General features: G+C 35.1%; 1 protein-coding gene across 4 annotated transcripts; it reads left to right on the plus strand.

The window, feature by feature from the left end:
• On the plus strand, positions 3,206 to 11,922 carry LOC109834164 (zinc finger SWIM domain-containing protein 7-like). 4 transcript variants are annotated; one of them, XM_020402101.1, is made up of 10 exons: positions 3,752 to 3,767; positions 3,847 to 3,950; positions 7,518 to 7,666; positions 8,168 to 8,225; positions 9,613 to 9,684; positions 9,769 to 9,855; positions 9,937 to 10,026; positions 10,418 to 10,497; positions 10,739 to 10,788; positions 11,641 to 11,922. In XM_020402101.1, the coding sequence occupies exons 3-9, from the start codon at positions 7,518 to 7,520 to the stop codon at positions 10,773 to 10,775; spliced, it is 573 nt and encodes a 190-aa protein (XP_020257690.1). In that variant the 5' UTR covers positions 3,752 to 3,767; positions 3,847 to 3,950; the 3' UTR covers positions 10,776 to 10,788; positions 11,641 to 11,922. The 4 variants fall into 4 exon arrangements, with proteins under 4 accessions (XP_020257692.1, XP_020257690.1, XP_020257689.1 ...); XM_020402100.1 differs by lacking the exon at positions 3,752 to 3,767 and having other exon boundaries at positions 9,760 to 9,855; XM_020402102.1 differs by lacking the exons at positions 3,752 to 3,767; positions 10,739 to 10,788 and having other exon boundaries at positions 9,760 to 9,855.

The following is a 16,258-nucleotide window of genomic DNA, read 5'->3' on the forward strand; positions in this document are numbered from 1 at the left end:
GAGAACAATCATTTGTCATATTTGTGCTTATTGTGAGAATCACTTTGTAATACACTTGTACACCGAGTGAGGAGTGTGTGGTGAGAGTCGGGGATCGTCCCAAGAGGAGTGGCGTCGGTTGACGTGCCTAGGGAGAGGTTGTAACCGAGCACTTGAGGGAGACACGGCTAGGTCCAACACTTAGTGGGTGTAGAGTGTAATTGCAAGAGTGTGAGTTGTAGAGTTTTCGGTTAGCTAGAAAACCGAGTGTGTAGAAGAAGTTCCGGCTTCCAAACCGGATTGTGTTAGTGGATTTCTCCCCGGGAGTGGGGAGCGGAGACGTAGGACGGAAGGTCCGAACTCCGTGATCATATTGTGTGTTTGAATGTGCTTTGGCGTTTATTCTTATTTATGCTCATTGCTCATTTCGCCATTGTCTCATTATTTATATGATCCACTATCTAGTTCATATTGTTTACCCCTTGTGTTAGTTTATATATCCTTGCATATACATATTCATCATATAGGATATATCTCATTGTTCATATTGCTTATCCTAGCTTATACAGTTGTTATATTTCATACTTGCTAGGATAACTTGTTAATTAATTTTAATTGACATTTAATCGGATTAGATTAGCATAAGACCCTAATCACCCCCCCCTCTAGGGTCTAACAAATTGTAGGCACTTTCATCAGTCGACTGATCGGTCAACTGATTGCATCAGTCGACTGACCAATCGACTGATAACAAGTATACAGTCTGTTTAAAGCAGAAATCTTATTTTTAAACTACTTTTAAAAATAGCAAACAAATTCCAAAAATTATAAAACTTTAGAAAATGATTTTAAACATGGTAATATACATGTTACAAAAACTGGTTTTCAAAAAACATCTCCCATATGTAAAATATCATCATTTTGCAAATATATCCAAAACATGAAAACATGAGATACTTGAATTTTGATGTTTTGACATAAACCAAGTTTTGAAACTTTGTAAAATAATTTTATAAACTTGATAAAAAAAATTATAAACTATAGTTGTTAAGTCTATAAACCATATAAACCAAAAACACAATATTTTTCCAAATACAATAGAATATAAAATATATAAAAGTGTATATGAGGATATATATTGTTTCATAGCTATATAGCTAAACCAAAACATATATGTATAGATATAACTATATATATACAAAACCAAAACGTGTATGTGTGTATATAATTGAGCTTAAAGTACTAACACACATAATATAAAAACCTAAACTAAATTACCCAAGCAATGATCTTGATCTTCAATAAGCTCTTCGTGGAGCTTGAACTTGGATCTTCAACTTGAATTGCATTACTTCACTCTACTATTTCCGCCAACCTCCATTTGATATGATCGTTTTGGCGCAATCCATCCATCCTCTAACATATTATTTGCCTAGAATAAATACAAAACACAAATATTAGACAAATAATATTAGTTATAAATTGTTTGTTAATCATCATCAAAACAAAAGGACCCAACATCCATCACATAGCAACCTCCACCATGTCATGCCCATGTCTGCCCAAAATACTAGAGATTGGAAACAGAATAAAAAAGAAATTTTAAGTCTCTAAAGATTTAGATTTTATAATTATTGACACTCTATTCGCAAATACTTAAAGCTTTAACCATCTACATATATAGCATCAAATAGTACACAAAAGGACAACACAATTTCAATGACATGGGCACTATTACATATGAAAAATACACACTTAATAGTGTTAAGTGCGAAGAAATTTTCAAATGCTCCAGATTCCATAGATCAGCAAACTCATTTCAGATAGAATTGCCAGAACATTGTGGCTAACATGCTTGGATAGTCAATTTTTTCTAACTGTCATATAATCTAAGCCATTTGCAAACATCAATTTATCCTATTTCATGACTTCAATTCTATAACATTCCACAAGAGAGAGATAAAGATGTATTTACCACTTCAAATCAATCTCAGAAGATTTGTCGATATGATCAGATGACGAAAAGGTATCTCATATCATCACCATCTTAGAATCTTGCTATACACATGGGAAATTTTTTTAAAAATTAATTAGATAAGTTAATGACAGACAACTATAACATGTTCATGTTAAGAGGTACTTGAGAAAAAAGATACAATGCTAAAAGAGCTTACCTTCAAAGTAAAGAGGGTAAACATTAACTATGCAGTGATCATGTTTGAACCTGTACATGGTCGTACGCAATATCATGCTTCAAAGTGAAATTAGAATCTAACAAGGAAAGATACGTATTGGTCAATCAACACTTCTTCCCTAGCAAATGGACACAAACAGTTACATGATATAAAAGCATGTAAATATATATCAATCAGGAAAGATAAAGCTGCAATAACTCTTCTAGTGACAAACTTATGACGTATTCAATTTAATGAAAGCCATAGAGCACGTGCCTATTGTAGAACAAACGTTTGTAACATAATATGATTTAGTAGACACAAGAATTACAACGCCGACGAGGGTTGGGCGACGACATACAGCAATAGAGAGAGAAAGAGGGCGCGGAGAGGTGGGTGGGGGGGCGGCACGAATAGAGGAAAAAGGAGAGGGAGAGAGGGTGGCGCGGGCGACAGGGATAGGGCGACGACGAGAGGGCTGGAGGACTGAATAGAGGAAGAGGGAGAGAGGGGCGACGGGTGACAGGGCCGACGGGGGGGGCCGAATAGAGCAAGAGGGAGAGGGAGAGGGTCCGCGGGGCAGGGTTGACGACGAGGAGGCAGGGGGAAGGCGGGCCAGTATGGGAGCCTACGAAGTAGGGGGAGAAGGGCGGCGGGGTAAGGGAGTGGGGGAGATCTAGGGCTTTTTGAGTTTGAGATGGGGCTGGAGGGAGGTAATAGTTAGGGTTTTTTTCCCCATTTTATTTACCTTAACAGTCCCGCCAAAGTTTTTGTTTCCCCCCTCCCTAAGAATACAGATTTTGGTTAATTAATTAAGACAGAAAAAAGTAAACCGTTTCAAATAGAAATATGAACTGAGTTGCCAGTGGACCCGTTTTTTATAGGCCCCATTAGCAACAATTTATTTATTAATTGTTGCTAATAAGGCATTTTGTAATAGTGAGATGAGGGTTTTCTAGAATTAACCCTACTAACATTGTATAATTCACCTTGTGTAGAGTACGGATGCGAATATATCAAGGGGGTATTCATACGGTTCTGCGTCGGGATTTATAAAGGTGTGGATCCGCTTACAATCCGAGTCGGGATTCAGAATACGAACCTCGGTTCCGCAAACTCTATTAGGAATTTGTTCAAACACTTGATCTGCGCTCTCCCCTCATTACTTTCCCCTCCATCCTCGGTTTCAACCTCGCCGCCGCCGCCATGGAACATAAATGACCACTCCCTCGGCCGCCGCAGCTCCGAGCGTCGCCGTAGCAAACTCGATCTGGGGTCAGATCAGATCCTCTCGATCCGTCTCCGACGACCAACTCTCAATCTTGCACTTCTTGTTCGGTAAGAACTTTGAGCGCGCAACGAGAATCGTCGATCAAGGAGGAGTCCGCAGAATCACCGGCAACCCCAGCGGCCGGTTCCTCTTTCTTGTCTCTCTCATTTCTCGATCTTCTTCTCGTTTGTTTTGATGTACAAAGCTTGAACTTCGGGGTTGTTCTGTCATGACAGGTGGTGGGAGAATCGAGGAGGAAGGAGGAGTATATCTGCTTCCCTGAGCATCACTGCACTTGCTACTCGTTCTTCTACGATATCGTCAGCAGGAGCGAGCAGCTCTGTGTATGCTGCCTTCTTCTTCATTGTAATTTGTTATCTTTTGGTTGTTGCTGACTTGGGTTTGGATTGGTTGGTTTTGTAGTGTAAGCATCAGTTGGCGGTGTTGTTGGCTGAGGCTGTGGGTGTGCACACGGAGGAGACGGTGTCGGATGAGCGTCTTGCATTTATGCTCTCTAAGCTTTGAAGGTAATCTATTATCTACTATAACTTCTATAAGCTCAGCTTCATCTTATAGTAGATTAAATCATGATGTGATCCATATATTCTGATACGAGCATCACGTTTTTACACATACATACACAAAATAGTTCTCTACAAGAAGAGAGATTATATAGAGTTAGTCTTGGCCACTTGAAGAAGATCTGGAACTCATCTATTTAGGGTTTGTTTGATAGGAGGGGAAGTAGAGTACGGTGAGAAACAAGATTAAAAATCCTCCTTCCAAGGAGTTATTAGAGTATAAGGTAAAGTAGAGTAAGGTGAGGCGATAAGAGAGAAGATGTAAAATGAACTAGAAAGTGAATAGAGAGAAAATCCCTTCATTTTGGAGGGACAACATAGTGAAGAGAGAGAAGATGCAAAGTGAACTAAAAGTTCATGTACCTTCCATTGCTCCCTTTCCAACTAAATAAGCCCCTCTTGTATCTTATTGAACCTTACTTCACCTTGCCTTTCCTCCTTATACTTGCTACCAAACCAAGCTTTAAATTCAATATCTCACAAATTGCATGAAATATTCTCTATCAAAGTTATTAAAGATTAAAGATACAAGTATCGCCTCCTATACAGTTGTCCTGTTCAGCTGACTTGTTTTGACTTTTGAAAAAGAGCTTCTTCGCATTTTATTAATAGGATAAGTAGCTAGTATATATACAAATAGAAACAAGTTAGTGTTAGTGGTAAACTGGGTAATTACAAGTTGGTGAGATCTGTAAAATAGGGTAAGATGTAACATATCTTAACATCTCATTCAAATGTATGTTGAATCAAAATCGGGAGTTTGGTTAGAAATGATTTGTGCCTTGATAAACAAAACCACAACTTGATCCTTAGAGGAAACGGGGGAGAGAGTAATGTGAGTGACAACATGATCTTGTTGAACTATATGACAATTCACCTCAATATGTTTGGTGTGCTCATGGAATACCAGATTCGTGAAAATGGAGATACCACTTTGATTATCATAATGTAGCGTGGAGAGAGAAGGAACAGAGTCACCGAGATCTTACAAATGAGTATTGACAATTTTAGGTCAATTGTAGTACCTGCCATTGCTCAGTACTCAGACTTTGTATTAGAATGGGAGACAATGCCTTAGCACTTTCTATACCGTAAGATGAGAGATGAGTCTAAAAAGTAGGAAAAAACCAATGGTGGAGCATTGATGATGATAGTGATTTGGGTATTGGGTTTGTCGGTTTTAAGTGGAAGGATTACTTGCTGTTACAGAGGCTGTAGGTGCACATGCGGAGGAGACGGCGTCGGATAAGCATTGATGCTTTCTAAGCTTTGAGGATTATCTATTTTCTCTTATGTTCTTTGTGAGATCAACTTCAGCTTGTAGTAGATTATTCCATGTTATGATCTTTGGGTATGAGCTTCACTCCTATAATTATACATAAATGTACACAATAGTTCTCTATAGGAGGATATGAGTGTATACACATAGACTTGGCTACTTGAAGAAGATTTAGAACTCTCCTATTTAAATTCAATATTTTGAGAATCTATATGAAAAATTCACTTCCCTAAAGTTAATTTAGATCACCAAAGTACCAAAAAATCAATTTTCTTAAATTTTGTTATTAATGCATCAACAAGACACAAAAAAAAGGATATAAATAACAAATCAGAAAGTTTAATGGTAAGGACATTAGACTAACAAAAAAGGTGCAAGGAACATTTAAGTGTTTAATCTTTATCAAATATCTGGAATGAGAATTATTATGCAAGTCTAAGCAAGTATCGTTTTTCCATATATCAATTTGTTTACTTGACTCATGAACAAGAAAAACTTAAAATTTGGTGTACAACACTCCAAATGAAGTATATTAATTTGACCGGGTTGATTTTTTTGAAAAGATTGTTGAACATGAAATTACAAAGGCAAGTATTTGGATTCGAATCTTTCAAGAAGGATCCAAAGTCCTTCGCTTATACGTTGTTGTTCCTAGTATATATGTTAGCTCAAATAAATATAGAAGAATGCTGAATGGTAAAACAATATACTTTTGAGGTACTTAACTGTGTACAAACTACATTGTTATAAGTTTTAGACAAGAGTGGACTAGCTTGTTGGTCTAGTTTAGGTTGGATGCACCTATTATTAGGCGTAAAGGTGGCAATAAGACGAGTTGAACAGGTTTAGCCGATCGCTAGATGAACTTGTTTATGTATCTCATACATATTCTATTATTGATCAAATGAAAACCTTAATTGAAATCTAATTCACTTAATAATCGAGTTACTCTTATTAATCTGTCTCATGCCTAGGGCCTGCAAGCTAGTTTACATGTTGTAAGCTTGGTACCCATCGAGTGTTACACATTGTTTAGCTCAAATCACAACCAAAATTGATTTGTCAGTGATGCACTTGACTCCCAAGATTCATTATTTAAACCCTCTCAAACACTATTAATTTCCCTGGGATTATTATTGGAGGTATTACAATCACTCCATATGATATACATGACATCATCATTTGGGCTTGAAGGGGTCCATCTGAGGTCCATTGTCAGGCGATGTGGATCCTATAGGTGTTTCCCATGGGCTATAGAGTTGAGTCCCACCATGCTTACGCAATATAGCGCATAATCCTACATAGCACTAATTTCCACACTTCCGACTTTCTAGTTGCTCTGATATTGTTTGTCATGTGTCGGGTTTGTGATACTTAATTCCACTAAAATTGACTAGTTAATGTTGCACTTGGCTTCCAAGACCCATCATTTAAACCGTCTCAAAGTCTTTTAATTTCCCAATGTGGGACCATTGTTGGGATTCCATCTACACGATTAGCAACGGACCAAGACAAATATGTTGTTGTTTAAAAACAATTTGCTAGTATAAGGAGTTGAACAGGTTATCATCTTTAAATGTGAGTACATGTGTCGTGTGTGAACACTCTGGCCACAAGAGATAATTATCTTTTGTGATTGAGTGATAACTTGTCTTCTATTTGATACTTATAGGATTTGTTTACATTTTTAATAAATTATCATCTTTTAATTGTGTTAAACCGGGTCAACTAAGTCAAGTCCCTTAGTCCTTACTTGATCCATTTATTTATCTGGTTCTACAGTTACAATCCATATCCAATTATGCTCGATCTGTACCCAATAGTTTCAAATCAGATTTGGTCAATCTCCTCAGATGGATGGAGATTGCCACTCTAAATTAATAGTTATATGTCGTAGATAAATTTGTTTAGAGGATGATTTGTTGATTTGGTTGTTTTTGGAAATTGGTAGTCAAGTGAGTGACAGTCAACATATTTTCTTGACATTTTAGCTAGTTAAGTATTACGTAGTATAATTTTATAGCTATACTCATTAAAAGACTTTTTCACTACACCTAAAACTCAATAATGTTGTGAGAGTTATAACTCTATACTCAACATGCTAAACTCAAGCAGATAACTTATTTGAGTTTAAATTTAAAAAACAAAAATCTTAGATAACATTTTCTTAGGTGACATGCCATATTCGCATTGTTAGCTGATCATATTACGGTTGTTGCATGATTTTGGCACAGATGAAGTTGGTCAAGCCGGCGGAATTGTTTCAGATGCTCTTGAAGACTTGTGCTGTGGAGCAAGGGCGGTTGCTGGGACTAGATGTTGGGAATAAATATGTTGGTTTAGCTGTCTCTGATCTCGAGAACAAAATTGCTTCGCCGCACAGGTTTCTATGTTCTTTATATTAAAATTCATTTAATACAAATATTCTTGTGTGCCTTGCCGTTTGCTGGAAATCGATTCCTATCCTCAAACTTGGATGTCTAATAGATTAAATAATGTACATAAAATTCCTTCTGTTTGAAATTTATTTTATTCGGCTGTATACTCTAATTGAGAGTGAAATATTATACTTTCATAGAACAATGATTTTGCTTGATTGTTCTTGTGGAGAGAGCCGTGGCTTGAGTTTTTAGCATCAAAGGATAGGAACAAGTTAGTTAGACTGATCGATTTTATTTTTAGTACTTGCCCTTGGTAATTACACTTTGATGAGCTACTCCTTACATGCAGTTAAGTGATGCAGTCAATGTAATTAATCTAAATGGAGTTGTATTCACTATAATCCGCATTGCATATCGTTCTATCTTATTATGGTTTTGTGATTTTCAGAATTGGACCATATTACATTATTCAATGACTTATTGGCATGGTTGTTGTGATTTAGTGTCTTGGTAAGGAAGAAAACAAACATTGATCTCATGGCCAAAGACTTCGGCACACTGGTAAGTTCATCTGTTGCACATTTTTATTCTTTGCATTTTCTTAATTGAACCAGAAAGAGTAGGAACATGGCAGTTCTGTCATTGATGAATTCAACTATTCTTCAGAAAACCATGATATCTGAGATGAAGTTTTGAATATTCTTCATGAATGACAGGATGTTTCTGTGATTTGGTCTTTTTTTTTCTTCAACTATATGACAGGATGTTTCTGTGATTTGGTCTTTTTTTTCTTCAACTATATGCTAACAGCTGCTATAATTTTTTTAAAATTAAACTTGCCCTTGAAAGTCCACTACATGAATTGCTCATTGGGTCGCCTTTAGTTCTGAGCTCTTGGATAGCAGATGACATACTGACAAATTAACTAGATCATAAGATGCCACCTAACGTCATTTCGAATGATTATAAAATTTTTTGATAAGAATAGAGGAAATTCTGTTACAATGATGCTCATTGTACAGCTGATTGCTTCGACATTATATTAATTACAGTTTAAGTAAACAAACAAACAACTAAACAATTATCATATTGGATAGTGTCGAGACACTAGATGTAGTAATAGTAACAAGTCTTGGATATTTGAAACCCTTCACATTTCATTTGCTGTGTCTATTTGTACTTATACAAAATGCCCAGTGTCATCCCACCACTTACATGTGCTTACGAGCAGAAGTTTGTGAAATGCAGAATCTGCCAGCTTCACTCCATATTGGTCTATCCTTGACTGGGCATCCCACCACTTACATGTGCTTATTTTGAGCAGAAGTTTGTGAAATGCAGAATCTGCCAGCTTCACTCTATATTGGTCTACCCTTGGCATATAGATATTTACATTCCGCCATGTTCAATGTCTTTGACATAGCTGTTCAAGGTAGAAGTTTTTTAAAATTAGATTTCCACAATTTTTTAACAAGAGCATCCTCGTAATAGTAAGATGAGTGGCTTCAAGGTTATTGTCCATGGGAATGCTTAATTTGGTTTACATGTGGCATCCTAGACTCCATATACCATATTGTGCATTTCTTCTTAAAAGACAAAAATAACATATAAATAATTCTAGTATGTGGTAGTGTAAAAAATGTTGCTTAATATATTATACTTGTATGCGTGTATTTCTATATCCCCCAATACGGCTTGTACTCAGCAGTATCTATAACGAATTTTGCTACGGCTTGTACTGAGCAGTATCTATAACGAATTTTGCTACTAACAAGTAGTTTTTTAGCACTATCTCAATAGAATGAGCTGAATGCATAGTTCTCAGTATGAGGGTGGTGGTGTAAATTTTCACATTGCTGCCTACAGAAACAGTCATAAAAAATGATTGCATACTCTTTACTTGAAATCATGACACTAAAGCCTGAGACTTACTGTTTTGTTTGTGCAGGTGTCAAGATTTTCTTTGGTAGGTTTTGTAGTTGGCTACCCTTTTAGTTTACAAGGTCAAGCTAATGTAGAGGTACAATGCTAGTACTAGAGCAAGACAGTTTCCTCTTCTATCTGTTCCTCTCCCTCATTTTCTTCTCTGGGTCAGGCATTTCAGGTGAAACTTTTTGTTGAGGAGCTCAAGAATACAGGAAAACTCCATGACATGAGTTATACATATTGGGATGAAAATTTCACCTCGAAGGTATGACTATGGTCTAATGCTGATGTAGGCTCTGGTGCGGGCAATGCAATTCAGATGAAACTTTTCTTTCTTTTTTCCCAGTGTGTAGAAGCCCTCTTACAGCCCTTAGATCTGCATCCTGTGGAGTTCAAGACGACCTTGGACAAGTTCGCTGCTGTTGGAATACTTCAGGTAACTCGGTGCTGCTTGTAGTGCAATCTTTGTTCTTTTATGTTGTGTTTTATATTCCTGAAAAGTATAGGAAGTTAGGAACGGAATGAACTTTTTCATTTTTAGTGAAAATGGGATCCTTGAATCTCTATCTTTCTGCAACTAGTGAATAGTGATAACAAATGATGAGGATACTTTTATCTATGGTTTATGTGATAAATAATTGTGTTGTCAATAACGTGTTTTGTATAGTTTCTGCAATTTTTTGTTGCATTAGATAATTGACCTATGGCTTTACTTTGAGTTTTTGATTAATTAGCTAATTTAGGTGGTCTGCAACCCCACATGCTTGCATGTCTAGTACCTCAGAAACAGGTATTTTGCCATAACTAAGGTAGTGATTTGTTGGCAGGGGTATCTGGATGACATGCAAAGGATATCAAGGTCAGCAAGTATTTTCAATGAAGCATCTATCAGTGATACAGAGGAAAGGTACCATTTTTGCTTTGATTGATGACTTGTCAGGCACAAACTAATTATTCTAATCTTGCATCAACGTTTTTTATTTGTTTCTTTTTTTTTTTGCCATCTATCTTCAATGCATTACATTTAGACTAATGACAGTCCTTTTGTGATTGCAAATATGCTGTTATCATCAATGCCAATGTTGTTTACTCTTGAAACCTTTAGCTGGTAAATTAATAAATAGAATCCCTTGTATTCATGTGGACAGCCACCAGGTCACTCTGTCTATGGAAGGAAAGAATTAGAATTGAGTATGAGGTGAGATTTTGATCACACTAGTCTATTATTTAGTTGAATATGGTGAAATATCTTTTAAGTCTTATTGAAAAGTGGATATGAAAACAATTTATAGGGGATATTGTATGCGTTAACGTTTACGAAACAATAGACGATTATGATTAAAAGCATTGATTCCTTTCAACAATTTTTTCTGTTGTGGGATTTATCGTAATTTCTTTATTGGATTTTCTCTACCACGATTTCCCTTGCCTAAACATTTTGATAGTCTTGGGTACAAGCATGATCAAAATTAACCTTCAGTCATAATTGAAATTTTGACTTGTGAGAAGTTATGAACAAAAGCCTTTTGAAGAGTCTTGCCTTTGTTACAACTCTTGCCCACTTGACCATGTTAAGTTCTTAATTCAATTCATTAATTAAAGGATAACTTTAACCAAACTAGCAGAAATTATTAGGGGATTTAAAATACCACAAATTGTTAAATCTATAGAAAAAGAATGCATACTATCAGAAAATTATTATCTTAATATTAGAAAATTATCTTTAATGTACATCTCACTTGCTCGTAAGATCCTTTTAGAACCATTCCTATAGTAGTACAGTGAACTACACCAGAAATAGGGGAGTTGTAATTTCCAAACTAACTCCACCCATGAATGGTATAGATCACCCCTTTCTATAGGGTGTTATGATAGAATCCTTACTCGTTGCTTGCCAACTTACACCAAGGTTGTCACTCAGTGTATTTTAGTGAAAAAGAATCCTCTCAAATAATTCATGGTAGTTTTATGAAATTGACTTATTTAAAATTTTGTTTTGTTTCGCTTATTCCTGATTTATTCATGTTAACTTCTTTTGACAATCTTCCAGCTGAGATAAATTAAGGATGACAAGAGAACTTTGAGCTCCAGAGATAAAACTGCAGTTTATTTCATCCTCGCAATGGGTTATGTTGCACCTTTATGCATGAATTGTGCAATGAAATATAGCATTTTTACTATAATGAGAAACAAATATGATAAAACTGAAACATTTTCCCCTGAGTTTGAGTTGCAATTTTTGTAAAGGAAAAAAGTTGTTACCTTCAAATCTAAATGGAGGAGAAATGATGGGTCCCAAATTTCATTGGTGATCAGGATAAAGTTTATATTATGGGTTGTTTTGATTGCTGCAAAAATAAATTGCAGTAAAGCATTTTGCAGCAAATGTTGCTTGTAGCAATTGTTATAGGAAATTAACTTCTAAGTCAAATTTTATTTTGGGGAATGTATTCAATGAAAATTCAGTATTTAGTTAAAAATAATAATTTATATAAAATCAATTCAATCTCATCGTAGAATGAAACATGGGTTAATTGTCCTATTTGATTTGCAAAGATCCTTTTGATGAGAGGGAATTTTGCTTATTTTCTAATTTTTGTATTATTGCCCTTTTTGATTTGAAAAGATCCTTTTGATGAGAAAGAATTTTTCTTATTTTCCAATTTATTTTTGGGAGCCTGCAGCTTTTCCTCTCTTCTTTCAAATTGAATCTAACATTTGCAGCAGTATTTTTTAAAACAATTTGTAGGTTTATTCACAATTTATAATTAAAATGTCAAAAACAAACAAGTGGTGTATAAATCCAGTTGCAGCACTTACCGTTAGATTTCAGAAGGCCTTAGATCCAATTCTTAAATTTTATTTTTTATTCTAATTTTATTGTGTTTACAAATTAACTTCAAAACTAGGATTTTCTCCACCAAAATATTTAATAATTTATTTTAACGTGCTGGATGTTTTTCTTGAAATTAACGATGGGGTGGGAGATGGGGAGAGGAAGTTTATTATTTCTCAATTCATTCTGAATAAGAGGGTAACACTTGATGCTTATATATAATATAAAATATATATAATATAAAATACTTACGAAAGAAAAACTCTATTAAGTAAAGAAAACATTAAATATAGGAAAATCCTAATAGAAAGGCCTTATGTATAACTTATACATTGAATCCAGACACTTCTATAAAGACAACGAATTATGTGATTATCTTTTAATAATCTTTCCTCCAATCCAATTGGAACGTAGAGATTATACCCCTTTTCCTGAAAAAGAGTTGAATGATTTGACGACATGGTATTAGTGAAGCACCAACTTGCCTGGAAAGAGATTTGAATAATTTAATGTCGTAAGAAATAAGATATTCGCAAGCGATTTCGAAAAAGAAGCTTTGTAAGTAACATTCAAAACAAAAGATGCTCGTGAGCGATAAAGAGAAAAATTAAGGAGGCTTTGCGAGCGACGCCAATAAAACAAAACTTTGCAATTAACGTTAGGATATGTTATACTTGGGAACGACATCAAGAAAAAAAAAAGCTTCTGCAAGCAAGTTGAAAAAGACCGTGCTGTACAACAATTAAAAAAAAAAATTGATTGTTGTTCAAGAGTGAGATCCGAGAAGGCCAAATAGACGCAAAAAAATAGCCAAAGACAGAAAATTGCCCTGGGATTTCCATCTTATTTAATCAATGCTATATTCATTAGATTTATCTTCATCAATATCGTTGAATTCATATCATACTGATCTCGTCACCGGCGCTTGATTTTTTTCCGAGGCTCAAATATGTAGAATTGGCTTTTCTTACACGGACCCAAAGTTTCCTTGTATCGTGAGTTTGAGGGGGTTATTCTATATAGGCTTATAGCTATTGTGATGTGTATATAGGCACATACATGCTAGTATGAAGATTAATGAATAAAGCATTTCTTTTTCTCCCCTATAAAGGAGACAATAGGATCTCCGTTTATTCTTAATTTGTAAATTAAAGCTTAAAATCCTTAGCGCATTTTTCTGCCGCATGCTAACTGGACCTTGCAAGAAGAAAGACCCTGAAGAAAGTTATATCATAATCGCAATCCATTATATTAATAGTGCAATACATATAGAGAAAAAATGAATATGCTTGGTACCAAGTATAAATTTAACGCTTGGTAGTGAGGTGTCCCATCCACTCATTGTCATTCCCAACAACTCCCCAACCCATGTGAGTGCGAGCTCCGATTTCAATAAGTGGAGGAGAATGTGGCACCTCACTACCAAGCGTCATTTTTTGTGTTTGGTACTAACCTCACTACCAACCCATGTGAGTGTGATCTGAAATCGGATTTTGACAGAACTAACTAAATTAGTAGTTTAGTACATATCAAATGCTTTGTGTTATCGGGTTTGGATCCTTAATAATCCGCACTTAAATCCCATATATACTTATCTATAGGTTAACAAACTTGATAATTATGTACTCCTGCAAGCAATTCCATCTTACACATGGATTTTTATTTTTATCATTTTGAATAAACTCTTGGATCTGAAATCGGATTCTGACGGAACTAACTAAATTAGTAGTTACACGAATAGTCAAATATCAAATTCGAATACCTCTTTCTTATTCATATCGAATTCGGATAGTCAAATATGAACCGTATACGAATATATATACCGGGATATTCTATTCGAATTTTGTTCTTTCCACCTCTACCCAAAATAGCGTGGCTAAGTCTAACGTGTCACACGATAAACACACGTGACACGTAATAACCACGTGGACACAAGGAAAATCAAAATACTTTTTCAGCCTAAAAAAGTTGACCCTGTTGCCATCATTTTGATCTTGATTGCTCTTAAACATCTCCCACTCTCTTCCAAGTTAACCCCATATAGATACAGATGAGGGTTTTCTAGAATTAACCCTACTAACATTGTATAATTCACCTTCTATAGAATACAGATGTGAATATATCAAGGGGGTATTCATACGCTTCTGCGCCGGGATTTATAAAGGTGTGGATCCGCTTACCATCCGAGTTGGGATTCAGAATACAAACCTCGGTTCCACAAACTCTATTAGGAATTTGTTCAAACACTTGATCTGCGCTCTTCCCTCATTACTTTCCCCTACATCCTCGGTTTCAACCTCGTCGCGTCGCCGCCATGGAACATAATGTTAGACCCTAGAGGGGGGATGATTAGGGTCTTAAGCTAATCTAATCCGGTTTTACGCCAATAAAAACTAATACAAATATATTCTTGCAAGATAGATATACAAGAGTTATAAGCAAGAATAAACAATATGAATAAAGAGATATATCCTAGCAAAGATGTAATATATGCAAGGATATATAAACTAACACAAGGGTGAAATAAATATAAACAAGATAAGAGTGATGGTATAAATAAACAATGCAAACACACAATATGATCACGGAGTTTGGACCTTCCGTCCTACGTCTCCGCTCCCCACTCCCGGGGAGAAATCCACTATCACAACCGGGTTTTCTACGCTCACCCGAATAACGTTTACACCTTACAATATCGATTTTTAACGGTCACCGATCAACATCTACACTCCACACCTTACAATACAGTTTTCTAGCTAACCAAAAACTCTATAACACTCTCAAATAACAACAAATGATTTGTTCTCTAATATGGATGAGAACACAATGTAAGCTCACTCTCAATGATATAATCCTATAACCCAAATTATACTATGAATGTAAATACAATAAGCTCAATGTGGGTGTGTGTAACAATGAGAATAAATAAGACTTAACTTAAGAAGAACTAGCAATAAAATTGATATGAAATACAATAGTAAAAATGCTAGGAAATAGAGTTAAGGAAACTTCTCTATAAACACAAAGAGAGGATGATAAAATATTAAAGATGAACTCTTCAACAACTGATGTAAGCTCCTCTTTGTAAAATCCCAAACTTAAAACAAACTAACCAAGCTTAAACCCTTATTAAACTTTTGTTTTAAAAACTTCTTGGTTGGTTTGAGAGATGAGAGCAAGGGGTATATATAGCCTCCCAAAATCTCAGCAAAAAACCCCAAAGGAAAAGACCAAAAACCCCAAGAATCAGAAATCTGATTTTGTACCAAAAATAGTCGTTGGGCGATCGGCGGTTAACCGTGGGAATAAGCAGTTTGATGATTTTAAAACCCTGTTTAAAAATATCAAACAAATTCAGAAAAATATAAAACTTTGGAAAATGATTGTAGACATGATAATACACATGCTACAAAAACTGGTTTTCAAAAAGGACCTCCCAAATAAAAAATATCATCATTTTACAAAATAGTCCAAAACATGAAAATGTGAACATATGTGTTTTGACATTTTTAGCTTAACCATATTTTGAAACAATACAAAATGATTTTATAGACTTGAAGAAAGATGTAAACTATTGTTATGAAGTCTATAAACAATGAATATAGTATTTTATCAAAATATACATATAATGCACTAAAACATGATTTCATTGAACTAAATAAAATTGATATTGATGAAATCATATATATGCATGTAAGTATGAAACAAAAATATGTTTTCTAATTATATTCAATTGTTTCATATTAAAACTTGAAAACTCAAAACCATGTATGTATATATATAACTAAATATACATAGAAACCAAAACTTAACTTATGTATAAATATATAAC

The sequence above is a fragment of the Asparagus officinalis genome, chromosome 3 (genome assembly GCF_001876935.1).
Source record: "Asparagus officinalis chromosome 3, Aspof.V1, whole genome shotgun sequence".
Lineage (NCBI taxonomy): Eukaryota > Viridiplantae > Streptophyta > Magnoliopsida > Asparagales > Asparagaceae > Asparagus > Asparagus officinalis.

Coding starts and splice junctions, on each gene's coding strand:
- LOC109834164 (XM_020402100.1), top strand. CDS start 7,518: ATGAAGTTGGTCAAGCCGGCGGAATTGTTTCAGATGCTCTTGAAGACT. Junction 9,685..9,759: donor AAGGTCAAGCTAATGTAGAG/GTACAATGCTAG, acceptor TCTCTGGGTCAG/GCATTTCAGGTGAAACTTTT. Junction 10,498..10,738: donor ATCAGTGATACAGAGGAAAG/GTACCATTTTTG, acceptor TCATGTGGACAG/CCACCAGGTCACTCTGTCTA.